The sequence below is a fragment of the Amia ocellicauda genome, chromosome 23 (genome assembly GCF_036373705.1).
Source record: "Amia ocellicauda isolate fAmiCal2 chromosome 23, fAmiCal2.hap1, whole genome shotgun sequence".
NCBI lineage: Eukaryota > Metazoa > Chordata > Actinopteri > Amiiformes > Amiidae > Amia > Amia ocellicauda.
This window is the reverse complement of record NC_089872.1, coordinates 17,130,290-17,151,308: the sequence shown is the minus strand read 5'-3', so window position 1 is coordinate 17,151,308 and position 21,019 is coordinate 17,130,290. Positions and strand designations below refer to the sequence as shown.

Below are 21,019 nucleotides of genomic sequence, written 5' to 3'. Positions count from 1 at the left end.
GGGTGGAATAAATATACACATAGAAATATATAATGGGAAAAACAACAGTAACAAAAAAAACCAGCCCCCCCACAGCTGCTGTCTTACACTATAGAGGCGTACATGACAAAAGCTAAAGACTACACGACTTTATACAGAAACTGCCTGCAGTAGAAGGTGCTTAATACCATTTAAGGCATATGGAATAAGTAAAGGTTAATCTTTCGTGTATTATTAAATTTTTGTTTTAAAAAACACTACAAAATGATTGTCACCAGATAACAGGACCTTTGGAAAAGCATTAAAATTACATGTATTATCCTTAAGCACTTGGTCCTAAAGAAATCACAAATTCCACTTCCATTATAATTCGCTACTTAAATCAATAAAATACAACTGTTAACAAAGTTTCATTTGGAATTCATAGCAGTTAATCAGTTCTGTTGATTCGCGCATCCTGGTTGTGATACGAAGAAGAAAAATGTTAAATCAGATTAATTTCATAATAGTAAAAATGACCTGCAGTGTATCTGCATATTTATTCTGTTTTAATGGGCAGATTTCGCTTCCCCCTATCTCTGCAGTGGGGTTCCTAAATTAACTGTCAGCGATGCAGCACTGCTTCAAGTAACAGATCTGCTAACTCTGCACATTGATATTAATATGCTAATATGGAAGTTTCCAAGTCACTAAAACTGACTTTTGGAGGAAACATAGACTGATGTTTAGTTGACTGGATTATTGTTACAAAGAATATCATTTATTAACTAAATGTGACAACTTTATTATGCAAATTGTGCTCTAATCAGCCTTTGTTACAGAATGGCAAAAAAATAAAACATAACAAAATGGATATGTTAAAGTAAAATAATCATTACCTACTTATTTTGTTTCTTAATCTTACCTGCAGCCCGCTCTGATTACGTCTTTGGGTCTCTCATTCTCATCTGTGTCTGGTGAAAGTGCCCTGCCAATTTTTTTATTTATTTTAATATTTGGGATAGTCATCCAGTCTGACAATAATGCTACACAATTTTGTATTTATCTTTTGATAGCTCTGGAAAACTCCCGTGCTCTTGTGTAGTGTTGCGGCAATGTAAGACAATCCAGATGTTGAGGACCTTTATTGTTTTCTATTCTACAGTTCAGTGACACCACGTGCTTTGTTTTGGGGGTCAACACACGTCACAGGAGTTTCCCATAACTGGGGTAATACACACAATCATCAGTATGGACTTATAACTCAAAGACAAAACAGGTTCCTTACCTGTGTTTGTAGAGGTAAAAAGCAAACCCTGATAGGATGAGAGCAAAGAATGGCACTAATATCGCGGCTGCCACTGAACTGCTGTTTGTGCCGTAGTAGGGGTTTAACAGGTCTGTCGTAATGAGGCCTGTTAGAGACACAGTAGAGAAAAAAATGTGTTTATAATTGAATGACTCTCAGCACAAAGACTAAGAACTCATGACAAAATAAATACATCACAAATTAGCTCGGCACTAATTGATGGCACCCTGCTAGAATATTTATTCTACCAAAACATCAAACACCCCGTCATGATATAAATGTTCAAAAAGATTAGAATGTTTACTTCTCACTCGCACTGAAGATTGGAGTATAACTGTTACCTTCCTTAAACTGTCTGCCCTTAATATCAACATTGAATCCAGGGAATGGCAATGGGGTAGAGAATACTCCTGATATATGAATCCTAATATTCGTCATGCATGGCTAAACAGATTCAAAGCAGAGCACATACCTACCACTAAAAACTGTGATAGTATTTAATAGATCTGTTGTTCCGTACCTTGTCTTATTAATTGAAATTTCCCGAAGTCCTTGCCATGAATAAAACCCTGATAGACATAGGTGTTGCTCTCAGATTCTGCTGATACCTAGACCATGATCACGAAAAAAAATGTTTAAAACTTAAACATCCATGGAGTCATTGATACAGCCCTGTGCTGATTGTGTATTTTAGTTACATCAGTTTTTCTTAACACACACATTTTCTTATTCTTCTAAGAACACAATAAAAACCAATCACATCTCCATATACTATATATCAAAGACAGTATGGTGTACCTGCAGCGCACATAGAAATACAAGAAAAAGTCAGAGGATAAGTTTAGATACTAAGTTTTTTTATACAAACATATCTGATATTATTTACTATACATTATTGCATGTTGGATAGAACTAGATTTAAAAAAAAAATACTACTACTACTAAAATAATTCTACTCACATATCCATCCATTGCCCAGTTGTCATTCTTAAATTTACTGAAGAAGATCTCAATAGGACCTCTGATCTGGTATACCTTGAGGAGTAAATGGTTCTCTTCTTTCTTGTATGTCCCTAAACATGAAAATGTGACATATTCAGATATAACCCCTTCACACAAATCATGACTGAAATATGTAATTCATCAGATGAACTCCATTTTGTACAAAACATTTAGTGCACAATGATACTTCACATAAAGAGACTTTTATAAAGAGTAAGTCTTCACCTGAAAGTTTGATTTGCACGCCGCTGTGCTCCAACAGGGTCACATTCACTTTACTGGTGGAAATATTGAACCAGTTCACTGTTATAGTAGCGGACTGTCTTTTTCCAAGGTATTCATAGAAGCCTTTCCAATCACTGTTTAAAGAAAAGACGTCTGCAGGAACTGAAGACAAGAAATGTGAATATTAACATAAGCATAATATACATTCTGAAACATTTTCTGTCATTGGCCTACACGATAAAAACAACCACTCACCACGTATCTTATTCTTCTGCACATCCAAATCTGCTCCTTTGGCTTTACCATTCATTTTTGGTCCCACTAAAAATCATATTTTAAAAACAAAAATATGAGTTAAAGACTGTACAGTTTTTGTTGAAAGTTTTTAGAGTGTACAACTAATATAACAATTTTAACATGAATGCTGATGTTGGTATGAGAAAAAGGTGGCAACACTCCTCTTATTTTATATATATAAAAGTAATCAATATACAGATGCCATTCTGAATCTTTATGCAGCTCCACATTTTTTTTTCAGGTTATATAGTAAAGAAAGAGATATACTACAAACCCTTTGACTTGTTAGAAAAGTTAATTCAAAACAAAACATGTCATGCGTATTTGTGACCTATCCTCTTCACAGCACAGATATACAATTCGTTTACCTTTGCAGATCGGCGGCTTTCCTGACCACTTTCCCTCTGCTTTGCAAGTCCGGTGTTCAGATCCCCCGGCAAGGAAAAACCCAGCTTGACAGGTATACATTAAAGTATAGCCTAAAGTTGGCAAATCTATAGCTTTCACATCCACATGAGAGGGAGTCTCAGGTTGTCTGCAGGCATGAGCTGCAAATAAAATTTAAAAAAATACAAGGAGAGACAAACTAAATCACTTATTCTTTGGATATGAATGTATGGATAAAACGTCAGTGCATTAGAAAAGGAAAAACACATATTCCACTGTACTATACTGAGGAAACCGACTCTAGGGAAATTATTAGGCATGTCTAAAGAATAATCTTGAGATATGAGATGAGTACTGAGTCCCCATTCCTCCCCCTGTCAATAGAAACCTTCCCAGTTACAGGACTGTGACAGACAAAGCCTCTCCATAAGAGACAGCAGCCCGGAGGTTTTGTGTAGGTAATGCTGTCGAACTAATAACAGATTTACTGTTCATGAAAGAAGGAGCTTAAACTTCAGTAACTTTAATTTTTGCTGAGGGAGGCAGTTTCTTTTGTTCGTCTATGAATCAACCGGTGTTCAAATTTATATTTCTACGAACATCAACTCCCTCTGCATTGATCTATCTTTGAATCCAAATATGAAGCGCAAGACTTATAATCCTGGACCTTGCTATTAACTACAGCATTGGAGTAGTGGTCCCGGCTTTCCAGAGAAACAACTGCTCCAATAATCTGAACAATCTAGTAAAGCATAAATGTTATATTTTTAAGCATTAGACTTTATTCAATAAAATTTGTCTCCCTGGTGCCATAAATAACTCAGATCCATTTCAAGATCTGATAAGGCATGTTATGTATAAGTTGCACAGTGCAAGTGAGCACCAGCTTCTGAATATTATATAGTACAAAGACGCAATTAATGTAAAATGAAAATGACTCGGTACATACATATGCACTCTGGCTGGACTCCACTCCAGGTTAAATTTTCAAGGCAAGTCCGTGTTGTGGATCCTAGTATGTGGTAGTTTTTCCTGCATTTGAAGAAGATTTTGCTTCCAACCTACGAGACACAAACAACACAAAGAAAATAAATAAAAGCACACCAAGCCTTCTGTTCTGGCACACAACAGAATAAAGAATAAATCATACACTGCCAGTAACTGGATTTACCATCCACGTATTTGTTTGTATTCAGTACAGAAGGATAACAATGACTGTTCAGATTACACTGGGCACATCCTTCATCTGCACTTTTCAAAGCATTGGATACATTTGTATTGAATGAACACAACAGGCCAAAGCCGCCCTACCTCATATCCTTGAGATGGTACTGGGATGCCAAAAGGAGGGGTCCCGGGGTCTCGACACATATTATACGCAGGATCTGAAGGGAAGAATCAACATAGTGGAGAGAGAAGACCTTTAATTTTCTCGATGTACGGCCCCACACAGGGAAATGCCACAATCTTGGATGAAAGTCAATTACCGATGCAGGTCGGCTGAATACCACTCCAGGATCCGTCTGACTGACAAACCCTCCTGGAGGATCCCACTAGGATGTACGGGGCCTTGCAGTAGAAAGTGACCTCTGACCTGTAGGTGAAGCTGTTTCCCTCAGCGTGGCCCTCAGCGGGCGTCCCCGGGTCGCCACACAAAACAGCTGCAAGGGGCGAGAAAACGGTAGATGGAATAGACCGAATTATGACCTTATAAATGTATTTCCTGTAGTTGTGTCAGAGAAGACATATGGCGTAGGGAATCTTGTTTGTTTCACTATGAGATTTGTTTATAAAAAGTTAAAAATAAAAGTCTGTAAACAAATTAAGAGTCTTGATAGCTGAGTGTTGGTTAATAGATTAATGACTGAAAGCACACACTGTCTCTCTCCATTCCTCAGTATTCAAACACAATACATGCACACAATCCTCCTGCTATGTATTTCAAAAAAGGCATCTGCTGCCCCCTTTTCTAGCTTAATAACAGGTATAGTAAACCAGACGCTAACTCTGTCTTTCTTTGAATCCCTTTGTAAATTACAGCTTCGATGTACAAAATGTACCTTTACACACATTTAATAATCTGTCACTGTAATTGGGTGATGCAAGCAGAGAGCGGTGCATATTTGTACAGTTATTTTTTCCCCCTTTTATACAGTAATAACAAAGGAGCTGTAATTCAAGCAGGCTGACTTACGCAAACACTGTGGCACGTCGCCCCTCCACGAGCCGTTCCCTTCACACGTGACGATGGCAGACAAGGACAGCTGGTAACCCTCGAAACAGCTATAGCTGACACTGGACCCCCACTGGAAGTCGGACCCCTCCACTTTGCCGTGGTGTATTGCGGGAGGCGGACCACATGTTATAGCTGCAAACAAGGGACAGACAATTAGTATTCGATGAAAGAACACAGGCCTTGCCATAAACGTAGAAGTTAAAAAGCATAATAAAGTCCTGTATGTGAGGGAGGCATCACTTCAGCTGGGTTTGAAGGGCGGCTTAATCAGGACTGCAGTCTCGCCTGAAGGACGGCTTCAGCTCGCTGTGACGGTGACTTTTGAAGACACTACGAGTCACCCCTTAGCACTGATATTTCCTCTGCGTGAGGTGGTGGCACGCTTTTCCCCAGACAGAGAGAGAGAAGCCGGAACCGGGTTGGCGTTCACTGCTAACTCGAATTCCCGGGAGGCTTCGCAGAATGTCACGTATGGGGACTGTTCTGTAGCTACGCAACATTTATCACGTTGCTTTAAAAATTACATACGAAGCACACATTTATTCCAATCTGGCCGAGAGGAAGCCAGGAAGAGTCTGTCAGTCTCTGCTGCACTGCACAGTTCAGGGCGCATCGTTAATAGAAAGCATCTTTCCCACTTATCTTCAAGGCTGAACGTGCCCATAGAGGAAAACAAAATAAATAAATAACCCCTCAGTAAGCAGTTGAGCAAAAATGCAGTGATTATCTACACTTTGTTAGTGAATTGATTCTAATGAAGTTCATTGTGTGTTATTTGTTACCTCGCTGGTTGACCATCTTACAGGACTGATGAGAAATCAATAGTGTGTGTCGTATGATCCTCAAACTCCGATCTCACCTCTGCAGCTGGGCTTGATCTGATTCCAGGTGCCGTCTTTTGTGCACAGCAAAGTGGAGGAAGTGGCTGTTTCCATGATGTAGCCGGGGTTGCACTGATAATACACCGTCTTGTTGAAACTAAATTCATCTCCAATATAAATCCCATTGGCAACAGGACCTGGATCTCCACAACCGATCACTGTAAGAGCAGACATTGCTGTTGGGGTTAAACCACATGGGCTGAATTGATAAGTGCAGTCATAAACAATTCAGCGATGGTACTTGTGGGACTAGTCATTGATCTATAATTGAGGTACTAATGGACCCAGCAGATACGTGCGCCTTGTCCCAGACCCCATACCTGCGCAGTCTGGCGCCGACCCGGTCCATGTGCCGTTGGTAGTGCAGTGCCGAGTGATGAGGCCTGACGTTTTATAACCTTCCCAGCAGGCATACGTCACTGAACTGGAAAACAGCATCCCATCGCTGTACACGATTTTCCCATACGCTGGAGTTCCAGGATTTCCACAGGATACAGCTGGAAGGAAAATAAGCTGATTAGCCTATTATACTATACTATGCTGTACAGGTGATATGAGACAGCTATAGCAAGATCTGAGGTAGTATAGGCAATTGTAAGCTTTATATGGACTACTACAGACCTACAGTAGATTCTGACTGGTTTTGGAGTAAAAAGGGAGAAAACTACTATCAAACATTTGCTTCTTTGAAAATTATACTGAGGTTAAAGGAAAATCAACATCGCTTTGAGGGCTTGTGTTTCTAATCGTTTCCATTTAGGAAATAGAATTAGAAAAACAGCACTAAAACGCCCTGTTATTTAAACCCCTCACGGTAAAGTACCTAATCTTGCACATTTGTAAATATTACAACACTTCTAACCTGCTGACACACACGTCAGCACATCATGGGTTGTTACTAATGCTGGCACGGCACATTCATTTAACTGCAATCTGACAAAAACAGGACATTATAAACAGGATTATTGATTTTAATTGAAAGAAGTTGCATTTCAACCTGATCAAGACAACCTATTTAAAAGAAATTAAGCAGCTCTTGTCAGAGAACAATGTTTATTGATGTTTTTGAAGAAAGGTTCAGCTGTAAATGTACTGAGACTCTCACTTATGGATATTTACTTAAATCTACAAGTCAATTCAACTTATCATTATAATTGTATGGTGATGTATCAGCTCCTTTGCATGCATTTGCTTAATCTATAATGTTGATTAGATTAACTGAAGATGTCAAACTAATGAACAGGCCAATGTGTGCATAGCTTGATCAACAATTATGCTTTGTCTTGCAAATTAAGTTACTTTTGTCATTCAAATATAAATCATGTTTCATTCTATTATATTTGTATTAAGTCTGTTGCTACAGCGGTAAAATCATCTTTTATTTTTAAAGACCATGAAACTCATCAATCGATGCTTGTCGCTTGTTTTGGGAAGCAATGTTGGTTTGAATGTCTTGTAATGCATTTCTAATAGGTCAGGCCCATCATATCTGCTGTGCAAAAACACATTGATTTAATCCCACTGGGACCTCATGGTTAAATAAAGGTTAAATAAACAAATTCTTTAGAATATATGTAAAATGAATTCATAAATTCAAAAATATTCTACGCCATTTTTTTCAGATGGCATCGCTTGTCATCTAAAGTGACAGTGCACAATTTTCAAGGATGTCTTGTTTGAAATATTAATAAGGGGTATTTTATGGAGAATATTTTTGGAGAAAGGCATTGCCCTGCACAATTTATACACATAAACAACAACATATCTTCCAACCAAAAGTAATCCAACATTGCCAGCAAAGCATAAAACCACCAAAACGTTGCTAACAAATATTGTGCTCACTTTGTATATGTTTTAAAGAAGCACATGATGAATACGGGATAATTCCTGTGCCTGCCTTTTGTTCTTTAGCAATGTATGAAATGTATACATCTCATGGGACTCCCTATGAACAAGACCAGGAATATTATCTGGAGGAAGGTTTTTCTCCTTACTTCAAAGTAGGCTGCATCTAAGGCGAGAACACTAGCGGGTCACAGTGATCACTCAAAAGGTTAACATCCATCAAATTCCAAATGTGCAACACGATTCATTTCAAGCAATTGACTTGGCCCGGGGGAAAAAAATGATTTTCTATTTTTTCCTCTCATTGCTGGTGCAACATCTCCTACAGCGACGACTGAAACACAAGATGGATCCCGTCCTCAGAACCCCAATTCTGCAGGGCCTCCACAATAAAGTGAGGCGTGATCGATCAGTATACTTAATGACTCCTCATCTGACATCTTAATTCACAGGTAATCATCCCCAGATTACGGGAAAACAGGAAAATGCAGAGGAAGAATGTGAGTTATATGAAAAAAGAAATGGCGAGTGAGAGATGACGGTTGCTCAAGCTCTGAATGGTTGATGCAGCCCCTGGTAGACCCATTACTGCAGTCAGATACACTTTACAACTGATAGAAATTATTTCTACCTGGCAGCTCTGCTGAATTACCCCATGCAGTGAAAATAGCACCGGATTCCGGCACTGCATTATTGTATCATTTAAATTCAGTCCTGGCTTTTAAATTTTGAATTACTCTGGGACTGATCTGTCTTAAGTCCCTAACAGCAGATGTTAAACTACTTATTAAATTATGAATGCCTACTAAATAATGCATTTTTATTGATTTCCTGTAAACAATTCAGAGGTTCGTCTTACTTACGGTAGCTGCTAAAATAGTGATAGACTCGGTTATGCCCTGACAGTGTTCTAGACATGCTTCAGTGCTTTTTATTTCCCTTCTTCTCAATTTGATACCATTGCATAGCATTTATAACAAGCATTACATATGTATTAATTCTGAATCCCTTGTTAAAATATCATGTTTTTCTATGAGTTTAGAATCCACATGGGGATCACATCCTGCAGGTTCATTTCCTGGATCTGGAAATGTATCTGTTGAGTTGTCTGGGTCTGTCTGTTGAACGTGTGTGTTGTCTACTCCAGATCGAGGCTCACCTTCGCACATGGGCTGAGTCCCACTCCAGGAGCCGTTGGGAAGACACGTCCGCTCTGGAGAGCCCACTAGCATGTATCCGGCTTCACAGGTGAATCTCAGCAGGCTTTTGGTCCTAAACTCCTCGCCAAGCCTAGAGCCATGAGGAGGCACGCCCGGGTCACCGCAGAAGCCAGGACTATCACCTTCACACAAGGAAAACAGAAGGTTCAGCTGATATGACATTTTCATACTTGTGCACACCTGTTTTTAATATATTGCTCAGTGCAACAAGGAATCATCTGTATCAGGTTTAATTAATGAAGTGGAATCTAACGTGGTGTAGCCCGACTCTGTCTGCCTTATTTTGCCATCTCCCAACTATGGAAAAATACATCTAAGAAAAAAATTAGCTGGAACCAGGAGGGCTGTCATGTGGAGGAGAGTTTGAAAACTGACATAAAGGACACTCAATTAATTACGCCTTTGAAGTGTAACCTTGTGGAAGACTGAGTTCAGGACCGCTCAGGTCACGCGATAAAGGGGTGTTTCAGCTTGATTTAAACATCACACAACCACCATCATGTGTCAGCTTTAGGAAATCATTACAATATATTAGATGAAGCTGTGAGAGGCATGTTGACTCAACACCCCCCTCACTGCTCCAGTGCAATGGGAATAAGACTGATCTTAATATTGTTCTTCATCCCCAAGATATTTAAACTTGATATTTCCATGCATATGATATCTGTCACTATATAGATGTATGCATTTAATACCACATAGCAGAAGGCTTTACGCACTAAGCAGTCCAGGTCTGACTAATTTTGCCTCCTTCCTTCAAACGCCCACATTTACATTATTTGATTGTTGTGTTTATGAATTTAAAAGCCCAGCATCATCTGAAAATCAAGGAAAAAGTATAAACTAAAAGCTTAAAGAACAGCTTTCCGTGATTTATAAGAAAGTACTACGACTATCAAAATGATCTAACATCAGCACATGTCAGATGTACCTGAGCAGTACGGAGGCGAGCCGCTCCATCGGCCGTCCTCCTGGCAGAGTCTCGTCGCGTTTCCGATCAGAGCCCGGCCTCGGCTGCAGGAATAGTGAATCACGGCTCCGTTAGTGAACTTCTTCCCGGCCATGATGGAATTCGGCGGTGTACCAGGATCACCGCAGGAAATAGCTGCCAGTCAAAGACACAAGAGGTGAAATTTTGACATCGGTGTGGTAGTGTACATGTTTTAATTCAGACAATCAAAATTAAAATATATTAAATGAAAATTCAAGCTGTGCATAGTCATTCTGGGCTCATAAACATACAGGCATGTCTGGCGTATGCTAATGTAGAAAACACTTACGAAGGCACTTAGGGAGGGATCTGTCCCAGAAGCCGTTGGACTGACAGGTGAGCACCGATGAGCCCAGCAGGTAGAAACCCCTTTTGCAGTGATACATGACGCTGGTCCGGTAGTTGAAGCTCTCTGGGTAATGCTGCTGAGGGTGTCGGATTGCGTTCTCCACAAACCCCGGGTCAGAACAGTTCACAACTGCAGAACAAAATTAATACAGTATGTGACAAAACAGCACCAGTTATATAACTCTACCTTTGAGATCTTATTTTAAATGCCATCTGAGAATAAAATGCCTAGGGGTAGGAGATTAACTATTTATTCATGGCTCAAACATGATCAAATGGTCCAAACTTGCACTGGATCCAAATGAAGAATCACCTAAACACATCCAAACTTCCTATACAAAACAAACAACACTATCAGTCAGTCAGACACTATATATAGTGTCATCTACCGAGTACCACTGCCTTAATTATAACCTCAAAATTATGCATTTGATTAGATGTAATGAAATAAAGAAAACATAAATAAATAATAGGAATAAATGTGTTCCAGAAATGCCATAGTTCCTGAAGGGACCCTATAGGAATTTTAACTGAATTAATAAAAGAACCAAGACATTTAGTCCTCACAGGAAAGAGGAAATGAATTAAAGTGTGCATTCGTTGCTCAACAGAATCAATTTCTCCAGGGGAGGCAGCAATTGATATTCAGAAATAACTGTATATATATGTTTTTACCACAGAAGCATTATGCTCACTGAATCATAATGGGTTGTGCATTACCCCATACAAAGAGAAAAATCTAAACAAACTTGGCAGTGGCATCACCTCATACAATATCACATGAGAGAACAGAACATATGTTGTAAAATACTATCCAATTTATTTTATACACTAAGAAAAATCCAAATTGAAGGTCCCACACATTTTTCCCCTCTCTTTCCCAGCAGCACAGCAGATTGAAAAGTAGCAAACAAGTCACTGTGCTTCCCTGGCACAGTTGGCTGAACTGGAGTATTTGCTCGTTGCCCTTCACCAGAAAAGACTAAAGTTTAAATCAGGTCCAGGGGGAAACAAAACAGATTGCCTTCTCTCAGCGACAGCTGCCAACGAGATGAGCTCTGGCGGTCTCAATTAAGCCTCCGGGGAAAAGGAAAACACACTGATAATTTGGCACCTGCTATTGACATGTTATCCCTGGGCTTTAATAGAAGAACAATTATACAGGTAGTTGAATAAAGCAGTTAATTTTCGAGAAGCTGCTAATTTAGAAACCGACAGAATGTATACATTGAACAACACACAACACGAAGCCAATTAAGCAATTAGTGAGTGTGAGTGCGGTACATGACTGGTGCTGAGCGCATGCTGTTACATCATCAAGAGACATGGCTTATCATTAATGCTGGAACCTGCGTGAAACAGTCACAGGTACGATGTGTGGAAATGTTTTAAACTCAGGATTTATTGTTATCATTCATTGTGAAAATTGTGAATAAGACTGGTTCTCACCCTCTTTTTATACTTTTATTTCTATTTTATATTATCATTATGTATATGACCTCAAATAATTTACCAATTTATATAAGAGGGTCTGAAGGCAGTGTGAACTTCATAAATGCAGTATATCTCATTTTATATGCATAATGTATACCTTTTTTCAATATTACCGATATACCATTCTTTAAGGCTTAGATTTACTCCCGTCAGGTTATGTCACATTTTCTGTGCATGTGTTTAAGAGCAGAATCCGGGGAGAATGAATGTGCACTCTATGTGATGGTGCTTCTGTTTTTATACATCACCCATATGTCTGACTCTAGGGCATGGAGGGGAAGAGAGAGATCTCAGAAGACACAATGACATACTTCTTCAATCACCATCATCTGGGATGTTTCTGCAGCAAGCTTTCACATGTATGAAGAAGTTTTTAAGCCAGTCATTGATACACTCTTACATCAATCACAGACCCAGAATATCTGAGCAGAGCCATCTGAGGCAGGGCTTTTAAACAGCCTGACATCATGGGGAGAAATAAACCTATATTCAACACAGTTGTGAGTGGAGAGGTGAAAATAGAGAAGAAAGGGAGAAGACTGTTTGCGTCATCCCTTAGAAAAACACCTGTACATTATAATACCAATGAATAAAAAAAGAGCTTTTCAAATTGAGCAACCAGACACGAGAGCACCTGGCAAGGACTTGAATTCTGTGGAAAGGAAGCTGCTCAGATGGGGCTGTCAGTGGTCCTGTGAATGGGGTGAGTGCCTGGACCATAAATATGTAACATCTCGCCGTGCTCTTAGAAGCTTTGCCATAAACACAACTCCCGAGACAAAGTCTACACTTGCCCCGAGTACAGAATATCTGTTTAAAGCATATTCAGATAACCCAATGATGAATTATACATTATATACACAGTTAAATGCACTCAATGTCTGAAAATGCCACCATAATATTCCATATGCTCCATTCAGCTCTCTAATTCACAACTCCTCCCCCAGAGAGTCCAGGCTGCTGGCTGCCAGTTTCCCATTGTACGACTGAGCTGGCAGCTGTCGCCCGCTACCTGTGATGAAGATGCGCTGTGACTTCTATAAAATCTGGGATATGGTGTTTCGAATGTTGTGTGTAATACTTTAAAAACTCTTCAAAAACATTTCAGCCCACACTCGTCATATCTAAGAGACCCTACCTCGGCACACCGGTAGAGGGTTGTTCCACTGCCCGTTCACCCGGCACTGTGCCCGGGCGGCACCGTGCAGCACATAACCCGTATTACAGGTGAAATTGACCACGTCGTTCAAATTGAATTCACTGCCATTCGTTCGTCCGTGTGCTGGGTTGCCAGGGTGCCCACATGTTATAGCTGTAAATAAAGGACATTCCTTACTAAAGAAAACATATCCAATGATCTATGTACAGTAAAGACTTAAAGTTGTCTTTTATTCATTCATAAGCATGTGTGTATCTTTAAGCTTCAGTATTAGCTAGACCAGAATAACAGGCATGAAGCAGTAGATCTGCAACACGTTTATAAGAATTAATGAGCAAACAAACACACTGCCAATCACTGCTGCCGTAGAGTGAACAAATCATGTTGGATATTATAGTTTGAGGGGACGTATAGCGCTGTCGATGGAGACAGTATTCAGTGTGTGTGTTATCCTCACACTGTAAGCGTACTGCTTACAGGTGCCAATGCCGATGTATAATACTCACAGACGCAGACAGGGGCATGTCCGGACCATTTGTGATCCTGCTGGCAAATCCGAACGGACGTGCCGATGAGTCTGAAGCCCAGGTTGCACTGGTACACAACCGTGTCGCGATAACTGAACCCGTCTCCGCTGATGTGGCCGTTGGTGATCGGGTCAGGGGAGCCACAATGCCCAGCTATGGATAAATGTTTAATGATTCATGTTTTTTTTTAAGATTATAATATTTGAAGTAAAATGGTACATTTAATAATAGCTTGGGTAAATATGAGGGATAGTGTGACAAATTAATTAGTGCAGTTTCACATCTTTTTCCTTTAGGGGCTGAAACAAGGATTTTGATTAAAGAAAGACCTGGATATGTTTAGGAATGCAAGTCATATGAATAGATGTTCTTCTCTGAAAGCTTTACAGCGCTGTTCAGATTCGATTTGTGAATAAAATGAAAACATCTGAATCTGAAACATAGTTATTAACAAATAAGGCATTTGTCTAACTTGCCTTATTTCTTACAGGAAAAAATCTATAACAGGAAAAAACATTGATAGGCTTATATAACAGCCATTTTAAAAATTAACTATTGGAATATATCTTTTAATTAACACCATTTGAAAGCCGATTGTAAAGCTGTTTATGCCCTTCTCGCAGTACTGTTTTTGTGATAAAGGTTCACTTTAAAAAGATATTGAGCTGCTCTGATCTTTCTGCTACCTTACTGTAAATAAACTTTTTTATATAGCTGAAGGGTGTCTTTTTAATTAAATATTCTACCGGATGAATCACAGTCCTAACCTATTGACACAACCGATTATTACATGAATAAGATCTGTGTAGGAAGAATACAATGTCATACAATTCACTTAATCGAACAGAGCAACTCTCATTTAGTCTCTTTCAGATGAGTGGCCATGTCTACCTTGTTATCTAACAACAGATAAAGGAGTGGAAAGTTATCGTACAGATCGATAAATACAAAATGTCTAGAAGTCAACACAGTCGTCAGGAAAACAATGCAATCAGGACCACTATTCTCACCGAGACATGTCGTTTCAGCTCCACTCCACAGGCCGTTGGCACCGCACTCCCGCACATGTGACCCTGCTAGTGTGTACCCGGTGTTGCAGGTGAATATTGCTGTGGCTCCGTAGGTGGTTAAGCTGCCAATCTTGTTGCCATTAGGAGTAGAAGGCAGATCTCCACACGAAATGACTGAGAGGGTCAGAAACATGAAATACCACAGTGAGAGTAGATCACCTGCATCTTTGGGGGTTTTATTGTTAAAATGTATTACTTTGGTACCTTTTACTGTGCTTTAGTTGGTAGTTGTATATAGGTGGTTATAATTATCTGACAATTATCTATTTTTTCTCAGCTCATCGTAGCTTTTTGTTACTTGCTTTTGCACATTTATTCAAGAGAACAAAAGGGAAATGCAATAAACTTGGAGAGGAATATTTTTCCAGCTTTAGGGGTTGTATATATGCAGGGAGAAACAGGGGGGTTCAACAAAGTACAACAAAGTGCTGTTTTGCTGTTGTTCCCTTTCAGAGGCAGACAGTGTGGGTGATCTTTGGCCACAATAATCAGATGTCTTTTATAGTTTGCTTGATATTGATTTAAAAGACAACGACTCTCTCTGATGTCCGCGTCTGAATGAAAACAAACAATTGAGCAAACGTTACCGTTCTCTTACGATGATCTCTGTGAGGAAACAAAGCGTTCTTTGCCTCGGCTGTTTATCAGATGTCTGCGAGCAAAACCCTGTGATCGGTATTGCAATAGGTTTCCTATGACAATATCTGCGATCACAAGTTAATTGATGGACGTCTTTAAACACTGCTTGTAAACAGACACTTAAAATGTAACTTTTCTTTTTCCTCGTTAAAGGCTGTTCACTTTATTATCCTTCATTAGTTTAAGTAAGTTTTTCACTGACAATTTAAATGCTATAACACCCTTTAACAGTGTTTCTCAGAATTGTTATAAAAACTATGTAGTTACTAATGGGCTTCTGTGTTCTGCGGCCTTTCTTTGTCACAGATCTGACCTGAGAATCAGTCAGGGCAAATTAATGTGGCTTGAAAAATCAGTTGCTAGCATGTATATTTCTCCTGTAAACATTGTTCTCTAACAACAAATGGAGATGTATGAATAATTGCATATTATAGATCGATTCCAGTCCTTACTTTTGCATGCGGTTTTCTCTCCACTTCCGTTCCACGTGCCGTTAGCCAGGCACCGAATTACTCTCTGGCCACCTAAGTAATAGCCAGGACTGCAGCTGAGCATTATCTGGGCGCCGTATTCATTCAGTGACCCTGATATCAGTCGCCAAACCATTTGGTCTGAAAGAACAGTCTCAATGTTTGGGCATTGCATAGCTGTAAAAACAGAACATAGCGGTGTTTATTCTGACAGAAGTTTTATCTATTTACAGAATATAACAGATATTTGAAAATGAACCAAGTTAAACACCAAGCAAAGTAGAAAGACTTGCTTTTCTCACCATCTTGGCAGCTTCTCTTAAATGAGTGTACTTCAATGGGGGTAAATATAAGTCTACATCTGAATTTCTTTTTTATTATCAAGCAATAAAGTAAATGGCAGTTATAACTTTTGTGTAATCTGTGAAATGACAGAGATGCTTAAGCTATTATAAAGACTACTATAAATGAATGCAAACATATATGATATGTGAATTAAGATGTTTCAACTTGATTTCCTTATTTTTGATTGGCAAGTCACAGGCCTTGTAATTTTCCTGTCAATCAGTAACAACAGTCTTTCATGAATATATATATAATTGTGGAACAATAACACAACTTGCCAAATAACTGTCGAAGCAGAAACACTAACAGATGAACATGCATAGAATAAAAAAATGACTTATAACAAGTAGGAAATGAAGTAGAAAGACAGAAAAGGCAACATGTCTCATACACATTCAGTACTATTTTGACGGTTTCTTGAAAGACATTTCACATAAAGTACAGTCAGTTTGGGAAATACAGATTAAAATGTAAGATCACTTTATCAGAAGCGTTATTGTGCCTGACACCTCTTTAATTTGGACATATTAACTGCTGAAACAATGTTTTGGATGATTTAAGTGTCAAGAAAATTACAATGAAATAATGTAGACTTCAAAATTTAATGAATCCCTTCAATACATAAACCATCTGCCCCTAATTATCACACTGTTTCTGGTGTAGACGAACCAAACCTCAGTTGTTCTCTTTGTAATTTACTACTATTAAACCAACTGTGTGCAATAGACCCTTTCTTATTAGAAAAGAATGAGAATAATTAAAGTTCCCAATGAGCTAATCTGTAAGAGGTACATCTCGAAATTGTAAATGGGAAACCTTCCCCACAAATTCCATTTCAGTGAGAAGTCTGTCATTTAGCATGATTAAAATGGACTAAACTTTAACACTTTAATGACTTTTGTATTTTTTTCTTCTATTTTAAAGTCCTCATGTGAACTGTGAAATAAACTATTGGGACTGCCTGATATAATAGCTTATTAAAATCATTAAGGAGATGAGATGATGGTACACTTAAAAAACAAAATGGAAGTCTGAATTCGATGTCTTACGTAAACAACGTGGTGGCTGCCCTCTGTTGCTCCATGTGCCATCCTCTTGGCACACAGCTGTGGACGATTGGCTGGTTTCCAGTCTGTAGCCTTCATTACACTGGTAGTGGACTTTGCTGCCCACAGTGAACTGATTGCCGTAGAAGGTACCATTGCCCGGGGGTTCTGGGATGCCACAGGAAATAGCTGGAGAGCGTTGAAGGCAGAGCAGAAGAGGAGGATGACGAGGGAGAATAAGAAGACAGGTTTTTTTTTTTTTTTAAGAAAATAAATGTTTAAAAAGACAGCACGTCCCGGTAAACTACATCTTTTTCCAGGAAACATTTTCTTCAAAAGCTACTCAGAAATCTGTATAGATGTGTGTAATGAAAAACAGGCACTTAAATATACAGTCATGTTTACATTGTAAAACTGAAAAGAAAGTAAGAAAACAAAAAAAAAAAACAGTTTGTATTTTCTTAATTTCCTGAATTCAGTACGTCTGATTCCCTGACTTTGCTTCAGCTAACAGGAAGCAGCACAGGGGGCATATGGGCGCAGTAGAGAGCCTCCAGCCTAATGGGACTGGAGTGGCTTCATTTCACACTGACGTCTGTCATTTAGCAGTAAACATCCCTATGACGTGCATGTCCCTATTTTCATTTGTATGCTGTTGGCTTCACCGAGTCTACTAGGCAGATTGCTGGCATTACAGCTTTTACCTTTTCAAGCACAAATGCCCATTTAAAGCAGGCAGGCCGTCTCGAACGCAAGTTTTAATGAAAAACACAATGTTCAAATTCCAAAAAATCCTGGCAGTAATCTGTGCACTTCACAAATTTGCATAAGAACAGAAAACAATTCTATTATCATTGACCTAACAGAGTTCTCTTTCTGGGTGATTTGAGGAAGAAGAAAAAATAAAGCTCCACAAACTTCTGCTTTCCTGTTTGTTTTAATAACAGCATTCAGCTTCATCACTTTTACCATCCATTCGCGTATGATTATGTTTACAGTCTTTAGCAACGGCATGAAGTATAATTTCCGGAAAGAAGCATTTCATTCCCTGGATCAAGACGGCATGTAAAATATATATAAATATATATATGACTGACAACTACTCTCTCTCGCCTTCTATAAATAAGTACTGGTGTACAAAAGGCATCAAATCACAAGCGGCATCTAGCCTTCTTTGAAAATAAATCAAGATGCTGTGGTAAATGTAAACCCCAATATATCAGAAAGAGTATTACTACATTCTATCTTGGTTATTTACAAACAGGCATGAGGAATTGCACTGTCTTTAAATGTGACAGAACGTTCAAGCCGGAGAAAAAAATGGTTATCCAAAAGAGCGGTGACATTTTCAAATGAGTTCATAGTGAAAGGTAGCACAGGGGAATAGCTGTACTGTGTTCAAAGTTTCAGGGAAGGCAAAATAATTAAATCATTCAGTAGAAAGAAAAAGAAGGGAAAAAACAGCTTTGTGATATATCAGCACGGGTTACTAGTTACATTATTCAAGCTCTTGATATACCCAAAAAGTGGCTTTATACTCCAAACATTCCCTTTCCGCTTTAATGTTGTGTGTAATAGGTGGTTTGCATAATCTGTGTGCACTGTAGGATGTACCAGCATCCCGAATCTTTCTTCACATTTGATGAAAATAAGCAGTTTAATGACTTCCTGGGAAGTGACTTCTAATCTAAGGGGCAAAGCAGCTGAAGGAAGTGATATGAACCGAAAAGCAATTGTGACCAGAGAACAAGGCAATAACCCAGGTTATACTTTCCAACGAGATGATATGCATTAAACCAGGGGGTTAATCCAGGTCAGTGCAGTTCATTTTTCCGGTCCTACCATTGTGATAAAACCGAAATTAAATTTAACGTTTCTCTTTTGTGATGGAGTTCTGTAATCAATTAAATAAATAATACAAGACAATAGGAAAAGAGAACCCAAGGACAGAAACAACCTCTCCTCACAGCAATTAACTGTAATGAACCAGGCTGTCTGCTTCAATATTCATAAGAGCAAACTGCTGACGAACGAAAGAGCCGGGACCAGGAGGGAAAGGCATATTATGTAAGGATCCATATTTTCCCCCTTGAGGTATTCAGGGTTATTACTGTAAACTGAAGGACAACAATTCCAAAGCGGTTTCAGCTGAACAACCTCTTTTCACCTTTTATTTGAAGCTTGTTCATGTAAAGCACATTGAGCTGTGGGAAATCGTATAATCTGGTATGAATGCATTACACCGCAAATTACAAGGGGTAAAATATTACGCAGACTACGCTTATAAATCACATTTTCAATTCACGTAATAGTGGGGCAGTGTGTGCAGAAACAGAACGCTAACATATTCAGACACACTTATTTATGAGATCTAAAATGTGTGTGTATCTATACGAATGACTGAACGAACGAACACAGACATACCTTGACAGAGCGGAGGAGGGGAGTCCCAGTTATATAGACCGTTCTGATGAAGTCTGCACGTTGCGTTACTTTCCCCAACAATCCTGTAGCCGGGATTACACACGTAGTGCAGCTTGCTGCCCGGGTGCCCCCCCGTCCTGTTTACAACTCCGCCATTTCTGGGAAGGCTGTTCAGACTGCAATATGGAGCTAAAAGGCAAAAAGCAGAATAGACAGAGTTTTCATCAAAGGGAAGCACAATCAATTTGCCTTTGGATAAACAGTATAATATCAGGCTATTTTTTTATATTGTATAAGTCTCACAAAATGCTGTTGCAGCCCAAAAAACAAAACCAAAAAAGTCACCAGATTGTGCCACTGAAACTGTAGAACTGTAGGCCAGGACTTTACTCAAAGTAGGAAAGATGTAGAAAAAAATATATATATGTTGGTTTTGTAAGACGTCTGCCTTCTTTAAAATCATTACTTAAAAATTAAACTAGTCATGGGTTTGTAAAACTGTACCCCAGAGGCATATCTTATTCTTTAAAGTCTCTTTTTTCCCCATTCTCTAATACATACACTGACAGATAACATTATGTACATCCATCAGATTAAGAGTACTAAAAGGTTCACTGTAGGTTCTGCCTGATTAGACCACATGTTAAAACCTGGGGCAGCATATCAGTGTAATTTACTTTGATCAAAGCCCAATGGACTGTAAAAAAAAAATACATGTGAACGTACCAATCATTAAAAAGCCCTATGAATAGGTAGAGATTCAGCTCCCAAAGCAGTTTTGTACAGATCAAGGGGAGGTGTATTCGACCTGTGTTCAAGATCTTTAAATTATTTAAAAGATTTCCAAGGAGTTTGATTACATACAGTCACTATTTTTAGGGCTAGAGATGTAACTGCACCATGTCGTAAACACAACACTGCTGCCATTGATAATAGTTATTTCCTAATCTATACCCTGCTGTGCTTAATTCTAACTGTCTGGACCATTGTGCATTGAAGTGTTTCTGTCTGATTTAAAAGCTTTAGGAAAAATATTCTAGAAGGGTAAATTAACCAGCAAAAAGTACTGGAGTTATCTACATCAAATTATATTTTTTATTCAGTTCGGCAATATCAATTAACACAGTTACTGTATGTTGTAATCAA

At 38.9% G+C, this 21,019-nt stretch overlaps 1 protein-coding gene across 1 annotated transcript in view; it reads right to left on the bottom strand.

The window, feature by feature from the left end:
• csmd1b (CUB and Sushi multiple domains 1b) overlaps positions 1-21,019 on the bottom strand; it is a 352,370-nt gene that overhangs the window by 3,899 nt on the left and 327,452 nt on the right. Inside the window, exons 49-70 of the mRNA XM_066696781.1 lie at positions 19,874-20,062; positions 17,453-17,638; positions 16,041-16,235; positions 14,890-15,063; positions 13,859-14,032; positions 13,332-13,505; positions 10,641-10,829; positions 10,292-10,465; positions 9,300-9,482; positions 6,616-6,792; positions 6,274-6,453; positions 5,373-5,546; positions 4,666-4,839; positions 4,490-4,563; positions 4,128-4,239; positions 3,160-3,339; positions 2,750-2,815; positions 2,495-2,656; positions 2,228-2,340; positions 1,788-1,875; positions 1,247-1,373; positions 884-946 (exon numbers count right to left, since the gene is read on the bottom strand). Coding sequence (XP_066552878.1) covers positions 884-946; positions 1,247-1,373; positions 1,788-1,875; positions 2,228-2,340; positions 2,495-2,656; positions 2,750-2,815; positions 3,160-3,339; positions 4,128-4,239; positions 4,490-4,563; positions 4,666-4,839; positions 5,373-5,546; positions 6,274-6,453; positions 6,616-6,792; positions 9,300-9,482; positions 10,292-10,465; positions 10,641-10,829; positions 13,332-13,505; positions 13,859-14,032; positions 14,890-15,063; positions 16,041-16,235; positions 17,453-17,638; positions 19,874-20,062 — 3,328 coding nt within the window. The remainder of the gene's footprint in view (positions 1-883; positions 947-1,246; positions 1,374-1,787; positions 1,876-2,227; positions 2,341-2,494; positions 2,657-2,749; positions 2,816-3,159; positions 3,340-4,127; positions 4,240-4,489; positions 4,564-4,665; positions 4,840-5,372; positions 5,547-6,273; positions 6,454-6,615; positions 6,793-9,299; positions 9,483-10,291; positions 10,466-10,640; positions 10,830-13,331; positions 13,506-13,858; positions 14,033-14,889; positions 15,064-16,040; positions 16,236-17,452; positions 17,639-19,873; positions 20,063-21,019) is intronic.